Source organism: Bombina bombina, chromosome 11, assembly GCF_027579735.1.
Source record: "Bombina bombina isolate aBomBom1 chromosome 11, aBomBom1.pri, whole genome shotgun sequence".
Taxonomy (NCBI): Eukaryota; Metazoa; Chordata; class Amphibia; order Anura; family Bombinatoridae; genus Bombina; species Bombina bombina.
Window position 1 is genome coordinate 57,141,232 of NC_069509.1, and position 22,538 is coordinate 57,163,769.

Genomic DNA, 22,538 nt, shown 5'->3' on the forward strand with positions numbered 1-22,538 from the left:
ACAGGTCACATAATATATAAAATTTGCTTTTTTTTCCTATCCAGATCAAGCTTATTTATTAAAGGCTTTAAGAAGCATCATGGTTTTGCAGGGTCATTATCACAATGTTCAGTAAGACCCATTGCAAAGGACCAGAACTCTTTTTTTTGTCAACTTTCTCTATTTTTCTATACATCTGGGTTAATGTTATCATAAGGCTCACCTGATCAGTGCACCAGTACCAGAGAGATGGGATTGTCATTCCTACAAGGACCCCAGGCCATGGTAGGTCAGAGGTCAATGGGTCTCTGAAGATGTGAAATGCGTCGTCTCTAGGAAGCCCACAAGTCCCATTATGCCCTTGGTGACTTTTGGGTATTGCATTAAAATATTTTTCCTCCAGTGCGCTATAACCCCCTACCTCTATGAAACCTGAAAATAAGAGAATATTTAATATCCCATGTTAACGGTACCCCAAATAAGAAGACAATGTTTTATGAAAAATATTGTCTCAAAACTTCAACCTTGGAGAACCTCTGGTAGCTGCATTAGTGTAAGAAATTGTGTAACATTATAATTGAATTCAAAACATATGTTAATTCCAGACTTTAAGTTTAAAAGTAAAAAATGGATTAATAGGGATGTTTCTGGTTTTCACTCTACCTTAAAGGGACAGTCTACTCCAGAATTTTATTGTTTAAAAAGATAGCTAATCCCTTTATTACCCATTCCACAGTTTTGCATAACCAACACAGTTATATTAATATACTTTTTACCTCTGTGATTACCTTGTATTTAGGTTTCTGCAGATTACTCCCTTATTTAAGTTCTTTTGAGAGACTTGCATTTTAGCCAATCCGTGCTGACTCATAAATAACTCCACGGGAGTGAGCAAAATGTTATCTATTTGGCACACCTGAACTAATGCCCTCTAGCTGTGGAAACAGTCAAATGCATTGAGATAAGAGGCAGCCTTCAAGAGCTTAGAAATTAGCATATGAGCCTACCACGGTTTAGCTTTCAACAAAGAATACCAAGAGAACAAAGCAAATTTGATGATAAAAGTGAATGGGAAAGTTGCTTAAAATGTCATGCCCTATCTGAATCATGAAAGTTTTGGCTAGACTGTCCCTTTAATGGAAGTATGAAACGTAACTCTGCGCTTCCCATAATATGCTGCATGTAGACACAACTAGAAAAGTGATTAAATCTGCTTATTTTTCATTTAGCAACACAAGGATCTTACTTTACGGGAATACAGTAGTAACATTTTAGATTTTCATTAGGAGAGAGCTGACTTTGCTCTTTTACATCTGAGTGAGAACATAAACTGTAAACTATGCTTTTTGTTATGTCATTTCCTTTTTTGGTACAGTGCATATTTTGGTATTGTTTGCTATATGTTGCCTGAAAAGTAATAAACCAAATTATTTATGTTTATTTTAATTATTTATCACCTTGATTTATTAAGTTTACTGAATATTTGATATTTTTCTTTCTTTTTTTGTTGTATTTGTATCTATACTGCAAATCGGGTGTTTGACCATCCTTGATTATATAAACCAAAGAAACGAGCAGCAGATGATAGGATGGCGAGAGACCTACTTACTGTAAACCATGAGAACGAGAGCTCCTATAATCATGATCACAGTCTGCAACGTGTCTGTATAGATGACTGCCGCCAGCCCCCCTGCAAGAGAGGTCACAACGTTTTCAAAATAAAGATTTAAGGAGACACTTCAACTTCTAAAAACAAAATAAACTGGACAATTGTCTGATATTAGTGCAAGCTGCAATGTTTCAAGACATTAAAGCAATAGTCTAGTCAAAATTAAACTTTCATGATCATCAAAAGAGCATGAAGGTTTAAGCAACTTTCTAATTTACTCCTATTATCAATTTTTCTTTGTTCTCGTGTTATCTTTATTTGAATGTTCAGCACCTGGGTAGTGCTTGCTGATTGGTAGCTACATTTAGACACCAATCAGAAAGTGCTATCCATGTACTGAACCAAAAATGGTCCGGCTCCTATGCTTACATTCATGCTTTTTGAAATAAAGATAACAAGAAAATGAAGAAAAAATTATAGTAGGAGTAAATTAGAAAATTGCATGCTCTATCTGAATCATGAAAGTTTAATTTTGACTAAACTATTCCTTTAATGTTAGAATTTTTATTTGAAAGGTTAAATAACTTGCTGTCACATGTAGGTTCTGTTGCAACCCCCTGTACATAATATACCGTACGTGATTTATCCAGTACTAAAGTCAGTTAGCACCAAAACACAAATTCACTCCCCCATCATCTCCCACCTTGACTTTTGCAACAATCTTTTACTTTGGTTTCCTCTCCCCAGCTGTTTTCCCAGAATCCATTTCAATTCCTCAGTCAGGCCCAGCCAGTTCACCCATCGCTGTGTGCAGCTGCTTAACTCTACCACTGGCTTCATATATCCAACACTATGAAGCTTAGAATCCTGACACTAGCATACAGGGAACGTACTAATACAGCCCTTCCTTACATCTTAGCTTTATTTTCTATATACTTATTTTCTATGTACCCACCTATGTAAATCTGCATTCATGCTATAACTTACTCTTTTCTCCTACTATGCATGTCCAAGATACATACTTTGTGCTGACTCAACTCATTTAAACTCATGTCACATAACTCTCTCCCTGCATTCATATCTTTAATTGCTCTAAAAGCTCAGCCAATCCTAAAAGTTTAAAATCTCTCGCATACTCCACCAATGAGACCAGCTGTTCTACAGTTTGTAGTTGTCCATGACCCATAAATAAATGTATATATATATATATATATACACACGGTTTATTGAACTGGGCGAGTAGAGCAGGAGATAAATGCTGTCTATACACTGTGCCAAATGGCCAGCAAATGTGTGTATTTGTAATTATTGTAGTAAAAAGACTTACTTTGTTATGGTTTATAATAAGAAAATATTAAAAATTACTGTGCAATAAGGGGTTTTACAATGGATAAACGTGTGCAAAAAGGGGGTGGGGTGGTGGGTGTTGGCAGGTGATGTGGGGATTAGAAATGGTGACTGACATTTTGGTCTGGCTACTAGTTAGGCTGGATTACATTTAGCTACTAAGAGCAAGTGCAACCCAGGTGCTGAACCTAAAATGGGCCGGCTCCTAAGCCTTCATTCCTGCTTTTTAAATAAAGATACCAAGAGAACAAAGAAAAATTGATAATAGGAGTAAATTAGAAAGTTGCTTCAAATTGCATGCGCTATCTGAATCTTGAAAGAAAAACATTGAGTTTCATATCTCTTTAAGATGAACTCCATGTAATGATGCGTATTATGATTACTATGTGGCTCACCAGCAACTGTGTAGATAGCAGTGATCACAAGCAGACCAATCACGGCCACATACAGGTCCCAATGCAGAGCTTGTTGGATAAAAAGAGCACCTGCGTACATATCAACCTGCAGGAATAAAAAAGAACAATCTGTAATAACTGTAATTTGACATAAGACACGTGTTTTCCAAAATAATTCAGCTACTTTAGCATAAAACTACAGAATCTATCATTTTGTGTCCTTTTTTAAAAATAGAAATTGTTTCTGGAATGTACAAGAAAGTAAAATGTCAATAGATCTACATGTCACATGTGAAAATACACAATATCTGTAGGTTACACAGGATTGGAGCAGCTTTACTAAGAGGTCCCCACTAAAGTTGCTCTCCTAATGCTGCAGCTGTCATGCAGATATACCAGAAAGCAAGAGCAATGTCAGCTGTGTCCTGCACATGCATGAGAATGCGCTCATCTTAATATCTGTGAACTTCTCATGAACCTTTGGATGCGGTTCCTGACTCTGCACCGTCTCTCCCTTTTGCTGCAATAATTGTGACCATAATTGGCCCCGGACTTTCCAGCCGTGCTCTCTGACGTTGCACCCCTTTCTGTCTTTGTCATGATACCTGTGACCATAACCGACCTCTGACCTTCTGGGTGTAGTTCCCGTCTTCTCTCACTTTGGTGTTATATTTGTTACCATAACTGACTCCCCACCTTCCGGCTATAGCTCCTGACTCTCCGGCTATAGCTCCTGACTCTGGACTAATTTCTCCCTTTGGTGTGAAACATGTGAGTGTACTGGTTTCTGACCTTCTGTGTTTAGTTCCCGTCTTCTCTCACTTTGGTGTTATATTTAGTACCATAACTGACTCCCCACCTTCCGGCTATAGCTCCTGACTCTCCAGCTATAGCTCCTGACTCTGGACTCATTTCTCCCTTTGGTGTGAAACATGTGAGTGTACTGGTTTCTGACCTTCTGGGTGTAGTTCCCGTCTTCTCTCACTTTGGTGTTATATTTGTTACCATAACTGACTCCCCACCTTCCGGCTATAGCTCCTGACTCTCCGGCTATAGCTCCTGACTCTGGACTCATTTCTCCCTTTGGTGTGAAACATGTGAGTGTACTGGTTTCTGACCTTCTGGGTGTAGTTCCCATCTTCTCTCACTTTGGTGTTATATTTGTTACCATAACTGACTCCCCACCTTCCGGCTATAGCTCCTGACTCTCCGGCTATAGCTCCTGACTCTGGACTCATTTCTCCCTTTGGTGGGATACATGTGAGTGTACTGGTTTCTGACCTTTTGGTATTGTCTCCTGACATTCTCTGTGACCTGTTATCAGCCTGTCTGTCATGAAAACCTCACAATTTCCGTATGTCATGGGTTCATTTACTTTTCTGTGTACCCTATATTTCCACGTTGTTTTTTTTACAATTTTTTTTAACACTGTCTAAAAAGTCAAACTTTTGGAACCACTGATTTCTATTACTTGCACTTGGTTTCAGGGTTTTCTCAGTACATTGATCTTTATGAGCCAAGCTGTGAGCACAGAGGGACAGAACACAATGGGCTCCAATTATCAAGCAGTGATTGCTGCTTCAGAGGCCATCATGTCAGTCTCACCCAAGTAGCAGCAGTCTTAAGACTTGATTGGGATTTATCCGATCGGGATGATTGAGAGGTCCTGCTAGTGGAAGATTGGTCGCCAGTGAAAAGGGGGCGGCAATATAAAATGTTAAATGCGGATAGCGGATGCTGTCTGCTCACAACGATGTCCGCTGGACATTTAATAAATGGGGCCCATAGTCTTCTGTCAGTGAAAGGTAACATTTTATATGACAGGCAGGTCATGTTTGGTATCAAAATAATCATCATGGTTTCACAATGTTATTGGTTGTAAGTGAAGGGGTACTGTATATAGCTAAATACAATTATATTAAGGTATCCTAACATTTCAGCCAAGGCTTAGAAAGTGGTTTATAGCCTGCCAAAAAATGGGTGGCTTAGCTATACTCAGACATAGACCCCTCTCTGAAAGGGGATTGACCAGAAACCTAACCTAGAAACCTAACATTAAGGGGCCCATTTATCAAGCTCCGAACTGAGCTTGTGGGCCCGTGTTTCTGGCGAGTCTTCAGACTCGCCAGAAACACCAGTTATGAAGCAGCGGTCTAAAGACCGCTGCTCCATAACCCTGTCCACCTGCTCTGATGAGGCGGACAGGAATCACCGGAATTCAACCCGATCGAGTACGATCGGGTTGATTGACAGCTCCCTGCTGGTGGCCCATTGGCCACGAGTCTGCAGGGGGCGGTGTTGCGCCAGCAGCTCTTGTGAGCTGCTGGTGCAATGCTGAATATGGAGAGCGTATTGCTCTCCACATTCAGCGAGGTCTTGCGGACCTCATCCGCACTGTCAGATCAGGTCTGCAAGACCTTTGATAAATAGGCCCCTAAATGTATTTAAAGTTGAATTTGGCTAAATAATATAAAAAAGTAAAACTTTTGGAAAATTAACCAGAGATCTGATCTCTGGTTAATTTTCAGAGCGCTAATTGCTACTGCGAGCTCGCTAATTTATCGCGTGCCCGTAAATGGGCAAATTCGCCTGTTTATAGGCACGCAATACATAACCAGCTATTACAAGTGGCTGGTTATTGTTACCGCAAGCTTGTGGTAGCAATTAGTGCTCTGAAAATTAACTAGAGATCGGAACTCTGATTTTTCCAAAAGATTTACTTTTTTATTAAAAAAAAATAGCATTTTTTAAATAAAAAAACTGCACAAAGCAATTTTTAGAGGTTAAATTTGGCGGGTGTTAGAAAAAAAACTGCACTGGAAAGTGCCTTTACATTGCGGTCTATGAGGAACTGTGCTTATATACATATATATTTATGTGTTGATATGTGTATATATTCATATACATATATATTTAAATCTGCTGCCCATCGCTGCATGACTTACCCACTTCGCTGTGCTAGTTCTCATGCCATGTCTGATGGCATGAGAACAAGGCTCCCATTGGAGCCTATGGAAGCGCGCTCTCTTCTATGGAGAGCGTGTTCGCATTGCCCCTAACATGTAATACCAGCACACATTTGCGTGCGAAGATATTACTAAGTGGAGCTCAAATATTGCTTTTGTGAAAGCAATATTTTGCACTCCCCTTGTAATCTAGTCCTAAAAGTGGAAAGGGTTGGTTAACCCACTATGTCACAAACTGGTGATAGTTGAAGAGTTGGTTAACCCTTCCCATAACACAATCTTTTCCCTTATCAGCCTCAATGCCACTACTTACTTATTTTTTTTATTTCATTATGCTCATTGACTGATAGACACGTCCTACTAATGCTGATTGGCTGACAGACATGTCCTACTAATGTTCATTGGCTGATAGCCACATCCTACTAATGCTCATTGACTGATAGACACGTCATACAAATGCTCACTGTTATTATTATTATCAGTATTTGTAGAGCGCCAACAAATTCCGCAGCGCTATAAACATAGGCGGTAAACAAGTTAACATTTATAGGGATCAAATGGGTAGAGGGCAGTTGTTCTCATAAGTTTACATACCCCGGCAGAATTTATGATTTCTTGGCCATTTTTCAGAGAATATGAATGATAACACAAAAACTTTTCTTTTAATCATGTTTAGTGTTTGGCTGAAGCCATTTACTATCAATCAACTGTATTTACTCTTTTTAAATCATAATGACAACAGAAACTACCCAAATGACCCTGATCAAAAGTTAACATACCCTGGTGATTTTGGCCTGATAACATGCACACAAGTTGACACAAAGGGGTTTGAATGGCTATTAAAGGTAACCATCCTCACCTGTGATCTGTTTGCTTGTAATTAGTGTGTGTGTATAAAAGGTCAATGAGTTTCTGGACTCCTGACAGACCCTTGCATCTTTCATCCATTGCTGCACTGACGATTCAGGATTCTGAGTCATGGGGAAAGCAAAAGAATTATCAAAGGATCTGCGGGAAAAGGTAGTTGAACTGTATAAAACAGGAAAGGGATATAAAAAGATATCCAAGGAATTGAAAATGCAAATCAGCAGTGTTCAAACTCTAATCAAGAAGTGGAAAATGAGGGATTCTGTTGAAACCAAACCACGGTCATGTAGACCAACTAAAATTTCAGCCACAACTGCCAGGAAAATTGTTCGGGATGCAAAGACAAACCCACAAATAACTTCAGGTGAAATATAGGACTCTCTGAAAACATGTGGTGTGGCTGTTTCAAGATGCACAATAAGGAGGCACTTGAAGAAAGATGGGCTGCATGGTTGAGTCGCCAGAAGAAAGCCATTACTACGCAAATGCCACAAAGTATCCAGCTTACAATACGCCAAACAGCACAGAGACAAGCCTCAAACCTTCTGGCACAAAGTCATTTGGAGTGATGAGACCAAAATTTAGCTTTTTGGCCACAACCATAAACGCTACATTTGGAGAGGAGTCAACAAGGCCTATGATGAAAGGTACACCATTCCTACTGTGAAACACAAAGGTGGATCGCTGATGTTTTGGGGATGTGCGAGCTACAAAGGCACAGGAAATTTGGACAGAATTGATGGCAAGATGAATGCAGTATGTTATCAAACAGAACCCCTCATTTTCCACTTCTTGATTAGAGTTTGAACACTGCTGATTTGCATTCTCAATTCCTTGGATATCTTTTTCTATCCCTTTCCTGTTTATACAGTTCAACTACCTTTTCCCGCATATCCTTTGCAATTCTTTTGCTTTCCCCATGACTCAGAATCCAGAATCGTCAGTGCAGCACTGGATGAAAGATGCAAGGGTCTGTCAGGAGTCCAGAAACTCATTGACCTTTTATACACACACACTAATTACAAGCAAACAGTTCACAGGTGAGGATGGTTACCTTTAATAGCCATTCAAACCCCTTTTGTTTCAACTTGTGTGCATGTTATCAGGCCAAAATCACCAGGGTATGTTAACTTTTGATCAGGGTCATTTGGGTAGTTTCTGTTGTCATTATGAATTAAAAAGAGTAAACACAGTTGATTGATAATAAATGGCTTCAGACAAACACTAACCATGGGTGAAAGAAAAGTTTTTGTGTTATCATTCATATTCTCTGAAAAATGGCCAAGAAATCATAAATTCTGCCAGGGTATGTAAATTTATGAGCACAACTGTACATCCTACTAATGTTCATTGGCTGATAGACACGTTCTACTAATGCTCCTTGGCTGATTACCATTCACTTACTGGTTGACAGTTAATTCCTGCTTATGCTCACTGAGTAGGAAGTGCATAACTGATACTCTCAAGTTAAATTTTAAATTTAAAGGAACACTAAATAAAAATGATGCTTTTATGATTCAGATAGAGAATGCAATTTTAAACAACTTTACAATTTACTATCATCATCAAATTATTCAGTCTTTTTATATGCAATCCAACTAAGGCACCAGCTAATGCGGAGCATGTGGAAAAGTTCACAGCATATACAGTATGTATTTGTGCTTGTGTTTTTGCTTTTTTGTTTTTTTAAAAACTAGATATCCCATTAGGAAAAAGTGTATTCAACCAGCTGAAGTTTTAGTTGTTTGACTTATAGGCTTTCTGGGACACGGATGTGAAGGCACTTGTCAGCGCAGTTTGGTGTGTCATGATTGGAGTCCCGCAGAGTTTGGTCGCATCCTGGGGTGTGCTTGGCAGTCCTAAAAAGCCTGGACATCTGCCCTGGCCAAAGACAAATTGTAGGCAGGAAAGTAGGCAGATGTTTCAACCCATGACAATCCTACGGGATTCAGGACGTTTGGGAGGTCTGCGTTATATAAGAGTGGTCACAACATCCATAGGTTTGTATAGCATAGGCTTAGAATAGTGGGGGAGGGGCATGAAATTCCATAGATTGTTTTATTGGTAGGCAGTGACACCTCCACAATCATAAAAAAAAAATTCAGAATAGAAATATAAAAGTTTCCAAAAACAATAACAAAAAGCTAATACATTTTAAATTGTCCTCTTTTAGATGATACAAAAGAAAATGACTTCAATAGTTAATGTCCCTAGTGCTATTGTAAACATGATATAAAAATAATTATTAATACAATAAAGTGAGGGGAAAAACTGTTTTCACTTACAGATATTTTGGTGAAGATGTAGATAAAAAGATATAGAACAGCCAGATATATCTGGATTCTCTTCCCCCCAAAACGTCTCTGCAGATATTCTGGCATCGTGGTCACCTGTGGGTGACAATAGACATTGACAAAGGCACCTTCAAACCATGGTCAGGTCGTAAAAAAGGAATCTGCTCTTACCCCTGCGGATATGTAAATAGGCAGAAAGAGCCAGGCCAAAGCGAGAACACAAAACAGGCCCTGTAGGGAAACAATGCAAGGTGAAGACTGAAGCATTATTATGTTAATACAAATATGACTTTAGTTTGTTGCATTTAAAGGGACATAAATAATTAAATCCACCATAAAATATTTATATGCCCTGTTTTTCCTGCAATTAAAGGGAAGTGAATTTGAAAACTAAAAGTTCTTGATTCAGATATAATACAATTTTAAGAGACTCTTCAATTTACTTCTATTAAAAAATGTACTTTCTTCTCTTGCTATTCTTTGTTGAAAATAATAGATAACTAGGTAGGCTCAGAAGCAACACTGAGAGCTAGCTTGTGATTGGTTGCTACACACATATGCCTCTTGTCATTCAGCTAGCTCCCAGTAGTTCATTGCTGCTCTGGAGCTGACTAACTATTTTGGAGAGGGTTAAACACATAGGGGCCGATCTATTAAGCAGCGTATGCTGCTCATTCATTCTGGCTCGCCCGGAATCAGGATTTAAGAAGCAGCGGTCATAAGCTGCTGCTCCTTAACCCGTCCGCCACCTCTGAGGTGGCGGACTGCGATCAACCCAATCAGATCCGATCAGGGTGATTGACACCTCCTGCTAGCGTCCAATTCGCCTTGAATGTGCAGGGGGCGGCATTGCACAAGCATTTCACAAATTGCTTGTGCAATTATAAATGCCGAAGCGTATGCTGTCTGTATTTATCGATGTCGGGCGGACATGATTCGCTACAGCGCCATTTGTTAAATCTACCGCATAGTCTATAGAGACTGTGGTGTATCTTCCTTTATTGCCTGAGCTCTATGCTATGATTTGCAAATGTGTTTATGTATTTGTTTATCAGATCTGCATCATGAAAGTTTAATTTTAAATTCCATGTCCCTTTTATTAGTGACACATACATAGTTTATAATTAGAAAACTTTTATTTTCCTTTTACTGTTCTCAACATTTTTTATGGGAATTGTAGTCCCAAATATTGTTCTGTAGCCTTGAATATAATAACCACCTGCTGCAGTGTCCTGTTACCTGCAGCATATATACATATATATATATATATATATATATATATATATATATATATATATATACAGGGAGTGCAGAATTATTAGGCAAATGAGTATTTTGACCACATCATCCTCTTTATGCATGTTGTCTTACTCCAAGCTGTATAGGCTCGAAAGCCTACTACCAATTAAGCATATTAGGTGATGTGCATCTCTGTAATGAGAAGGGGTGTGGTCTAATGACATCAACACCCTATATCAGGTGTGCATAATTATTAGGCAACTTCCTTTCCTTTGGCAAAATGGGTCAAAAGAAGGATTTGACAGGCTCAGAAAAGTCAAAAATAGTGAGATATCTTGCAGAGGGATGCAGCACTCTTAAAATTGCAAAGCTTCTGAAGCGTGATCATCGAACAATCAAGCGTTTCATTCAAAATAGTCAACAGGGTCGCAAGAAGCGTGTGGAAAAACCAAGGCGCAAAATAACTGCCCATGAACTGAGAAAAGTCAAGCGTGCAGCTGCCAAGATGCCACTTGCCACCAGTTTGGCCATATTTCAGAGCTGCAACATCACTGGAGTGCTCAAAAGCACAAGGTGTGCAATACTCAGAGACATGGCCAAGGTAAGAAAGGCTGAAAGACGACCACCACTGAACAAGACACACAAGCTGAAACATCAAGACTGGGCCAAGAAATATCTCAAGACTGATTTTTCTAAGGTTTTATGGACTGATGAAATGAGAGTGAGTCTTGATGGGCCAGATGGATGGGCCCGTGGCTGGATTGGTAAAGGGCAGAGAGCTCCAGTCCGACTCAGACGCCAGCAAGGTGGAGGTGGAGTACTGGTTTGGGCTGGTATCATCAAAGATGAGCTTGTGGGGCCTTTTCAGGTTGAGGATGGAGTCAAGCTCAACTCCCAGTCCTACTGCCAGTTTCTGGAAGACACCTTCTTCAAGCAGTGGTACAGGAAGAAGTCTGCATCCTTCAAGAAAAACATGATTTTCATGCAGGACAATGCTCCATCACACGCGTCCAAGTACTCCTCAGCGTGGCTGGCAAGAAAGGGTATAAAAGAAGAAAATCTAATGACATGGCCTCCTTGTTCACCTGATCTGAACCCCATTGAGAACCTGTGGTCCATCATCAAATGGGAGATTTACAAGGAGGGAAAACAGTACACCTCTCTGAACAGTGTCTGGGAGGCTGTGGTTGCTGCTGCACGCAATGTTGATGGTGAACAGATCAAAACACTGACAGAATCCATGGGTGGCAGGCTTTTGAGTGTCCTTGCAAAGAAAGGTGGCTATATTGGTCACTGATTTGTTTTTGTTTTGTTTTTGAATGTGAGAAATGTATATTTGTGAATGTTGAGATGTTATATTGGTTTCACTGGTAAAAATAAATAATTGAAATGGGTATATATTTGTTTTTTGTTAAGTTGCCTAATAATTATGCACAGTAATAGTCACCTGCACACACAGATATCCCCCTAAAATAGCTATAACTAAAAACAAACTAAAAACTACTTCCAAAACTATTCAGCTTTGATATTAATGAGTTTTTTGGGTTCATTGAGAACATGGTTGTGGTTCAATAATAAAATTAATCCTCAAAAATACAACTTGCCTAATAATTCTGCACTCCCTGTATATATATATATATATATATATATATATATATATATATATATATATACACACACATAATGCTGAAATGAAACCGGTGACCCCAGAACATTTAATAATATCAAATAATAATGCAAATGCAATATATTATTTAATGGGGGAGTTCATGATGATCATGAAATGGAACAAATATAGGTATTTACGCACTCTGACATATCTATAGCAGATTAAACCATTAAAATACAATACCATTAAATCCAGCTTTAACCCCTCAGTGTGGCACATAGATTTTTGGAATTAGGAAGCAAACTTACATTCCATTCGTATGCAGTAACTGCAATACCAGACGCAGCTCCAGAACCAGCCAAGCCAATGAAATGCCCACTGCCAACATTACTGGAAAATAAGGAGGCTCCCACCTGTTATAAGGCATACAAAAATCACTTTATCAGCAATGTATAGGAGCACTCTGCGGTAGCCAAGGGGTTAATTATCAATATATTTACAGTTATTATCAGACTAACATCTAACAGCAATGTCCGTTTTATTCTCAGAAGATCTCAGTTTTATAGTCATCTCAAAGTTCATATGACATCTCCTTATAGTTGCTGTTTATCGAGATCTCACATATCTGACACCCACTTTCTTGTCTGACGATTAACATTTTGTTTAGGCTTCCGTTTTGCTCATTTCAGCCTAGATTACAAGTGGAGCGATCTAAAAGATTCTGTGATAAGTCTAGGGTTACCACCTTTCCCGAGGGGAAAATACCGGCCATACTCATTAGCATACGTTTTGCATAAATGATTATACAGCATAAATCTGGAACTAAATCTGCTAGGAATTATTTTATATGAGCATTTGTTTATAATTAGATTCCAACACACTTAGAAGTCTGACCATGATAGCATCTTTATTTCTATATTTAATCTTTATTTCCAACTGTGACCTGAACCTTAAAAATACCGGCCATGTCTGTAAAATACCGGCTGGGTAGCAACCCTAGCTAAGTCCCTCTCCCAGTAGACTTCTATGTGGTGCGCTACAAAACCCTGTTCTGACTTTGGCTTGTGTGCAAACCAGAAGGTGTCTTTAGAGCTGTTAATGTGTTTAGAAAGCAAGCAGCACATAACTCACAACTTGTAATCTGAGCAATGTGTATTGCGGTCACACTATGAGCCACATAACAAGTGGAGCGCTAATTAACGATCCCGCTTGAGCGTTAATTGCGCTGGGAGTAAGCTTTTTGTGCTCGTCAGGTTGTGCTCCTTTTATGAGTTGAAAGTAAACTGTTTTCGATCACGCACTAACGCGACGAGCGCAAAAAGCATAACTTGGAATAAGGTGTACTCGTTCATGTATTCCCTTGTTAGAGTCAATAGAAAAAAATTGGCACTAACCCCAGACGTAAATATGAATATTTTACATTCCAATGTTCTTCACATAACAGAATATAATATAATATATATTCTTAAATAAACATTTCTAAATATATATGTTGGTTTTTGTGTACAATATATATCTATACCTATATATACAGATGATTATATATAGGTATAGCTATATACAGATCAGGACTGGATTGGCCTACCAGGAGATTTCCCGGTGGGCTGCATCAGCTGGGACTGGAAAGATACAAAATAAAGGGGTGATTACTGGATGCAATTGGGTTGTAGGATTGCTATATACCATCAATCTGACATTTTTATTTATTTATTTATTTATAATTTTTTATTGAGGTTCAAATCAAGGCATACAAGCAGTAATTGTCAATAAGTGATAAAGAAAAATAATTTCACCGTGTACAACCAGGATAAACAGAAAAGTGCATCATATATTCTTATGACAAATTACATATGTACTACAATAGATAATTGCCTAATAAACTATGTACCCTTTAGGTGACAGATAATGCCACTCTTGGGCCTCTTAATATTGCGGTGAATGCAAAATAATAGTGGGTAATCTCAAATAAGAGGAGACCACTCTTGGGTCTCAGATAGTGAACCTCATTTTATTTTTATGTAACCTATCTACTGTTCAACCATATGATATAGATTATGACTATGTAGGAAAGGACTATCTTTGAAATGATCTGGCGAATAATGAGTACTTTTACAAAATAGAATATCATGTTAGGTGAGAGATGGCATTCAATGTTAGGAAGTATGTGATCAAAAAATGATAACAGATAATAGCTAGCGCCTCTCTGGGTATAATATCTCTGTTGTATGAAATTAGCTCTGAGTCTAAATCTTACTGGGTAGTTTTGGAGGGGTAAATAAAGTCTATACCACAAGCTTAAATTAGATTGGCTGGAGATACTAAAACATTCAAAAAAGTGGGCATATGTTAAGACCCATGTAGCACTTGGTAGGTAGGATTGAAACACAATTACCCTAAAAGGAAAGGGAGAAACCATCACAGGACTTTAAAACAATAACCTGTGAGTAGGAAGCAATATTCTGCTAGCTGCTTGCGAATAGTAGTAAATTACAGTATAGACAAAGGAAGTATTACTTTCCTGTCATTATATAATGTATGGGCTGCGCCGTTTCGACCGCAAACAGCACATCCCCAATCTCTTATTGCTATAAGAAGAGTGTTAAGAAGAGAACAGTTAACTACAACCTGCATGTTCTAGTTGCCTCCCATATACCTAGTAGCTACCCCATAATAACAGGCGTGATAAATTTCGCAGTATGCTAGGGTATTAAATATCATGGGTCTTAAACTTAATGCTCAAACAACCAGGACCCACAGTTTACGCTTATGAGTGTGGCAACAAGAACTAGTGAGATGTATCAGCAGGCTGAGTGTCAAACACCTTAGTTGTTAGGTTTCTGTCTTGCCACCTTCCATAGGGTTCAAAATAAATATTATTATCTATCAGGGATAAAGCAGATCTGAGGTTATTAGCACAATCTATTCTAACACATTCAATACAGCAGCCCATTATACCAGTTTTGAAGACGAAACATTATACATTATATCAAAACTTTTAGTACATATTAAAGAACCAAACTGCATGAACAGTGCAAAATCAAACATTAGAAAACATTGTATATACTATGCAGGGTCACCAAAGTAATGGCTTAACATATGAATGCAGTTAGGAGCACCGACTCCACAGGTGACACTCCTAGGTCCCTGTACACATGTGAATCTTATGCTATGTTAGTATATAAAAGAAAAAGAGAAAAGAGAAACAAGATCTAGAAGTGGTTATTGAACTAGCATGTGAGGACTCAATCTGACATTTTTATTTAATACAATGTAATATAATTTAATTCTGAAAAAAAAATATGGGGGATGGAGGGTCCTAGTAATCCCCTTTGAGATTAATGGGGCATGTGCATTCTACCGAATCAACAGAATATAGGGCTGGTCTTCATATTTTTCCAGGGCTGCTTTTTATTTCCAGTCCAGCCCTGATACAGATATATATAGGGATATCAATTTATAAATACATAGAACATATTCTGCTATGTGCAGAACATTGGAATGTCAAATATTTACAGTAAATATACAATATAACACTTTATTAAAAATGAATATTGCATAAATATGTTTTTTCATTTTTTCATCTTCTTAGCTGCAAAGGGCTCCAAATTCCTTATATGTATATGTTTATATATGTATACGTATGCATTTATGTGTTTATATGTATATATGTCTGTAGATACATGTATAGACATTTAAATACATAAATACATTTGTACACATATATAAACATGTATATACTGTATATATACATACACACACATACACATTTAAATACATTTGTACACATATATAAACATATATATATATATATATATATATATATATATATATATACACACACACACATACACATTTTGAAAAAGATTTCTATGTATTTATTTAAATGTTAAAAGCCCTTTTCCTGCCTTTGTTTTCCCTAACACCTAAGATTTCATATTTTTAAACCCTTATATTTTTTGTGTGCAAGATTTTTTGTGAATAATGTTTATTAGATAGTATTATTATGAGTTTAAATGTACTCTGTAAAGAGCAGCCCGGGCGACGACTGGAGTAGAGGGCAGTTTGACCCCCACTTTATGGGAGCATTGGTAGGCTCCGCTGTGGGGGTGGAGGAAGAGGGGAGGGATTAAATATCCCTCCCTGGCTGAGAACGTCAGTGCAGAGCTAGGAGCAGCGCGGAAGGAAGTTGAGGTAATCATTCTAACGTAAATCGTGATTGCACTCAAACGATCAAGTTTACTTTCAACTCGTAATAAAATCCTTATCGCACGCGTGCAAACATTTCGCTCCATCCATAATCTGGCCCTAAGAAGTGAAAATATAAGGCATTTTTTGCCATTGATTTGTAATACCAGATTATTTGCTACTCTGAGCACAGGCCCTCCATATTGATAGCGCACCCTGTGTTATCAGTAGTGCACCGTTGTAATCTAGGCCTCACTACATAAGTTCAGGGGCAGCCACATTTAAAAAGAATAGACAAGGAGTGGGCTGATCAGCACGTGGTCAGTCTAAAGTTTATGAAAGGGGGTATTTTGTTTATTTGATTTACTGTCCCTTTAATAAAGGAATGTAAGTTAGAATTATTTAAAAAAAAAAAACATTTTAACAATGATACTTACAGGCCACCATACCATGCTCTTTCCTGCCAGGAAGTATCCTGTTACTGTGCTCCTCTTGGTGCTCCACATGGACTGACAGAAATAAAACAGGGAGTTATAAGTAATACAATCTATGTTATGTTCCAATATAAAGTCCTAGGTTTTATTTAAGACCAGTGGGAGTTCTATGACGGAGGAAAACCCCTTCAGTATTTATGGTTGCACCCTCATTGTACTTAGGAGGAGGGATAAAATATATCCTCTCTGTGGAGTTTTTTTGCTACCTAGCCACACCCCCTTACCATCTAAACACTCCCCTATTCGCCCAGTAATGCCCCAGGACCACCTCACTCTGCCCACAGGACATCTGTGACCCCGCCCCCGCAGTGCTGTAACATGTAGTACGTCACTCCCTCCCCCCTTTTTATTGTTTGGTGAAACTGTTCAAGACATCACTCTTATGTGACATAGAGCACCACAAATAAATTACTAGAATGCGTTGGAGCTTTATTCTTGCACTGATTTAACATGTGAACCAAAAATACTATAGACAAAGTATTGTATAAATCATTTCATATATACAAATATTGTCATTTTTAGTTTTTTTATGTACAATTCTATATACAACAATGTTTTGTTTCTTTTTCTTTTTTGTGATAAATTTAAGGAGGTTGGGGAATTGTTGTTAACCCTTTGGCTACTTTAAATCAGCAGCTGTGACAGTTATGCTCTATTATTTATTATTGTTTCTTATAGTATGCTTTATGATTGTGCTATTGCTGGCCTATAACTAAGTTTAACTGCCACATAAAGGATAAACACATAGTTAAAGTCAGCTATGGAGTAACAATATACTGCTAATCTTGAGCTGAAGATGGCTGGTGATTGGTAGTTAAAGGGACATTCCAGTCAAAATGTAAATACACATAGATTAATTACATATGTGAATAGAAACATATTTGCAATATACATGCATTAGCAAAAATGCTTCTAGTAAAAGTTATCACTGTTTTAGTGTTAATATTTTTCTTTGCACGTGCATGTGAAGCATAGCTAGATATTCTCAGTGCATCAGCATTTTAAGTACTGCTCAGAGCACCAGTGGGGCTTGTAACATGTCAGCAACTAACAAATTGAGTCATTACCAGATGGTACAAGCACCTTAGGCTCTCTAAACAAGTGCTGTGTTTAAAATGCTGGTGCACGATGCATACTTAAATACACCTTTGAAACAGCTCTAGCTTTTATTAAAAGCATTTTTGCTAATGCAAGTATATTACAAAATTGCTTCTGTTCAATACTGAAATGCATCCATGTAGTTTCCAATTTTGGCTGGAATATCCCTTTAACCCCTTAATGACCGAGGACGTGCAGGGTACGTCCTCTAAAAAAAGACAGTTAACGCCTGAGGATGTACCCTGCACGTCCTCGGTCTGGAAAGCAGCTGGAAGCGATCCTGCTCGCTTCCAGGTGCTTTCCGGTTATTGCAGTGATGCCTCGATATCGAGGCATCCTGCAATAACCCTTCATGGCCATCCGATGCAGAGAGAGCCACTCTGTTGCCCTCTCTGCACCGGACATCGATGGGCGGTATCGTTGGTGGGTGGGAGCAGGCGTGGGAGGCGGGTGGGCGGCCATCGATGGGCCATGTGATGTGGAGGGGGGCGGGATCGGGGCGGAACGCGCGCGCACGGGGCGCGGCGGGCGGGCTCGTGCACGGGGCGGGAGCGGGTGGGACCGCTACACTACAGAAAAATGTAATGATAATAAGTGGGAGAAAAGGGGGGATTTACAATTTTAAAACAATCTAAGGGATCTGGGAGGGGGGGAAGCTACACTAGAGAAAAGGGCAGAAAAATAAAAAAAAGCATAATTTTTTACTAAACTGGGTACTGGACAGCTCCCAGTACCCAAGATGGCGCCCATTAAGGTAGAGGGGGAGGGTTAGAGAACTGTTTGGTGGGGGATCAGTGAGGTTGGGGGCTAAGGGGGGATCCTACACAGTAGCATATGTAAATATGCTTAAAAAAACACACACAAAAACCCAAATATACCTTTTATTTTAGTACTGGGAGACTTTCTGCCAGTACTTAAGATGGCAGGGACAATTGTGGGGTGGGGGAGGGAAGATCACTGTTTGGGAGGGATCAGGGGGTCTGATGTGTCAGGAGGGAGGCTGATCTCTACACTAAAGCTAAAATTAACCCTGCAAGCTCCCTACAAGCTACCTAATTAACCCCTTCACTAGTAGCCATAATACACGTGTGATGCGCAGCGGCATTTAGCGGCCTTCTAATTACCAAAAAGCAATGCCAAAGCCATATATGTCTGCTATTTCTGAACAAAGAGGATCCCAGAGAAGCATTTACAACCATTTGTGCCATAATTGCACAAGCGGTTTGTACATAATTTCAGTGAGAAACCTAAAGTTTGTGAAAAAATTTGTGAAAAAGGGAACGATTTTTTTTTCCGATCGCATATGGCGGTGAAATGGTGGCATGAAATATACCAAAATGGGCCTAGATCAATACTTTGGGTTGTCTACTACACTACACTAAAGCTAAAATTAACCCTACAAGCTCCCTAATTAACCCCTGCACTGCTGGGCATAATACATGTGTGGTGCACAGCGGCATTTAGCGGCCTTCTAATTACCAAAAAGCAACGCCAAAGCCATATAAGTCTGCTATTTCTGAACAAAGGGGATCCCAGAGAAGCATTTACAACCATTTGTGCCATAATTGCACAAGCTGTTTGTAAATAATTTCAGTGAGAAACCTAAAATTGTGAAAAAATTAATGTTTTGTTTTATTTGATCGCATTTGGCGGTGAAATGGTGGCATTAAATATACCAAAATGGGCCTAGATCAATACTTTGGGTTGTTTACTACACTACACTAAAGCTAAAATTACCCCAAAAAGCTCCCTAAATGCTCCCTAATTAACCCCTTCACTGCTGGGCATAATACACGTGTGGTGTGCAGTGGCATTTAGCGGCCTTCTAATTACCAAAAAGCAACGCCAAAGCCATATATGTCTGCTATTTCTGAACAAAGGGGATCCCAGAGAAGAATTTACAACCATTTATGCCATATTTACACCAGCTGTTTGTAAATAAATTCAGTGAGAAACTGAAAGTTTGTGAAAAAATTTGTGAAAAAGTGAGTGATTTTTTGTATTTGATCGCATTTGGCGGTGAAATGGTGGCATGAAATATACCAAAATGGGCCTAGATCAATACTTTGGGATGTCTTCTAAAAAAATATATACATGTCAAGGGATATTCAGGTATTCCTGACAGATATCAGGGTTCCAATGTAACTAGCGCTAATTTTGAAAATAAAGTGGTTTGGAAATAGCAAAGTGTTACTTGTATTTATGGCCCTATAACTTACAAAAAATATGACATATAAACATATGATGAAAATAATGATATCTTTAGAATGTCCATTTAATGGCGAGAAAAACGGTATATAATATGTGTGGGTACAGTAAATGAGTAAGAGGAAAATTACAGCTAAACACAAACACCGCAAAAATGTAAAAATAGCCTTGGTCCCAAACGGAAAGAAAATGGAAAAGTGCTGTGGTCATTAAGGGGTTAAGCAACGCTGTCCCTTACTGGCTCAGTGGCTGTGTTAAGATCCAGACTAAAAGTGCATTACTTATTTGGAGCTGACTGTATTTTTTGTATTAAATGTCACTTTCATTTTAGGACTATGAGATTGTTGGTTAACCTTGAAACACTCCGTAGCATTGTCCATTCAGCTTTATGCATCTTTAAAGGGACACTCAAGTCAAAATTAAACTTTCACTATTTAAATAGAACATGCATTTTTAAACAAAGCTCGTCAGAATCAGGAGTTAAGAAGCAGCGGTCATAAGCTGTCGGCATTTAACGATGTTGGGCGGACATGATCCGCTACATCGGATCATGTCCGCCCGACAATTGATAAATGGGCCCCTAAGTGCATTGTCTTTTTATCATACATTTATTTATTATGCAAATCTACTGTATTTAATGGTCCTTTAAGGATACTATATGCTTTGTTCACAACACCCAGACCATTAGACATAGCTCTTACCCATAAACCAACTGCCAAGACAAACACAAAGTACAGAACCAACACCACAATGTCTACAGCTTCAAGGGCTTTCTTTGGGAAGACATCCATATCTGGTGTTGTATGTTGAGGACCATAGCTGCTGGTCTCCATTGTCCCAATAGTCTCTGCATCCAATATACAAGATAGAACGGTCAGTTAGCTTCGGATGTCTCTTCCTGCAAGAGAAAGGTAAGGTTAAGTTTTATTATTCCATAAAAAGATTTCTGCCCCATTTAGTATAATTTGCTGCTTGTTAGCAGTTAGCATAAAGCATAAATTTTGTTTTTAAACGGTTTTATACAGGATTTTTTAAATGCAGTCAATCTCAGAGAATCGAGATTTTGATGTAGGAAATTACCCTGGGTCAGAAGGTATGCACGACAAGGTAACCTCCACGGAGGGGAGGAGGACATTCTTATTAGGTCCACAAACCAAGTCCTTTGAGGCCACGATGGTGCTATCAGTATCAACGGAGTCTGTTCCTGCTTGATGCGAGCCACTACTCGAGGGAAAAGGGCCAATGGAGGAAAAAGATATATGAGATTGAACCTCCAAGGAACCGCTAATGCATCTACCAATTGCTCTCGATCTCGACTTGTCTCTGGGTAGCTTGGTATTGAGATGAGAAGCCATGAAGTCTATCTCCGGAACCCCCCATCTAAGAGTTATCTCGGAGAACACCTCGGGTGAAGAGCCCACTCCCCCAGCTGAAAGGATTATCTGCTGAGGAAGTCCGCTTCCCAGTTGTCCACCCAAGGGATGGGATTAACGGAAAGAAGAAAGTCAGTATTATCCAGCACCAACGCCAATGGTATGAGCTCCAGGGAGTAACTACCAAGCTCCCATGTATTAGTGAAAAAAGTAAAGAATGGAAGCTCACCAGTATGCCAAAAAGTGATTAAGGGGCATACTGCCCCGAAACGTCGTGGTTACTGGACCCTGCTGTCTCTACAATAAAGTGAATCACTTTTTGGCATACTGGTGAGCTTTCATTCTTTACTTTTTTCATTAACGGAAAGAAGACAGTTGTGAGATTTGGCCCATTGAAGAATTCGAGACACCTCTATCATTGCTAGGGAACTTCTTGTTCCTCCCTGGTGGTTCATGTAAGCCACTGAGGTTATATTGTCTGATTGGAATCTTATATACCGGGCAGAACAGAGCTGGGGCCATGCCCTTAGAGCATTGTGAATCATCAGAAGCTCAAAGATATTGATTGGAAGAGATGATTCTTCTCGGGACCATGTCCTCTGAGCCCTCTTGGGACCCCAGACTGCTCCCCAGCCTGAGAGGCTGAACATGTGCAATGCTAAAAATTACATTTTGTTTCATTTAGTTTTCATTAGTTAAATAAATAATTTAGTTTCGGCAAATTAGTTTAGTTAAAGGGACACTGAACCCAAATTTTTTCTTTCATGGTTCAGATAGAGCATGCCATTTAAGCAACTTTCTAACTTACTCCTATTATCAATTTTACTTCGTTCTCTTGCTATCTTTATTTAAAAAGCAGGAATGTGATGCATAGG

General features: G+C 38.9%; 1 protein-coding gene across 1 annotated transcript in view; it reads right to left on the minus strand.

The window, feature by feature from the left end:
• The window catches only part of SLC5A11 (solute carrier family 5 member 11), a 34,074-nt gene extending 12,951 nt beyond the window's left edge, over window positions 1-21,123 (minus strand). The window contains exons 1-8 of the mRNA XM_053694918.1: window positions 20,992-21,123; window positions 16,928-16,999; window positions 12,614-12,718; window positions 9,629-9,688; window positions 9,449-9,553; window positions 3,331-3,436; window positions 1,589-1,669; window positions 203-411 (exon numbers count right to left, since the gene is read on the minus strand). Coding sequence (XP_053550893.1) covers window positions 203-411; window positions 1,589-1,669; window positions 3,331-3,436; window positions 9,449-9,553; window positions 9,629-9,688; window positions 12,614-12,718; window positions 16,928-16,999; window positions 20,992-21,123 — 870 coding nt within the window. The remainder of the gene's footprint in view (window positions 1-202; window positions 412-1,588; window positions 1,670-3,330; window positions 3,437-9,448; window positions 9,554-9,628; window positions 9,689-12,613; window positions 12,719-16,927; window positions 17,000-20,991) is intronic.
• Window positions 21,124-22,538: the final 1,415 nt, after the last annotated feature.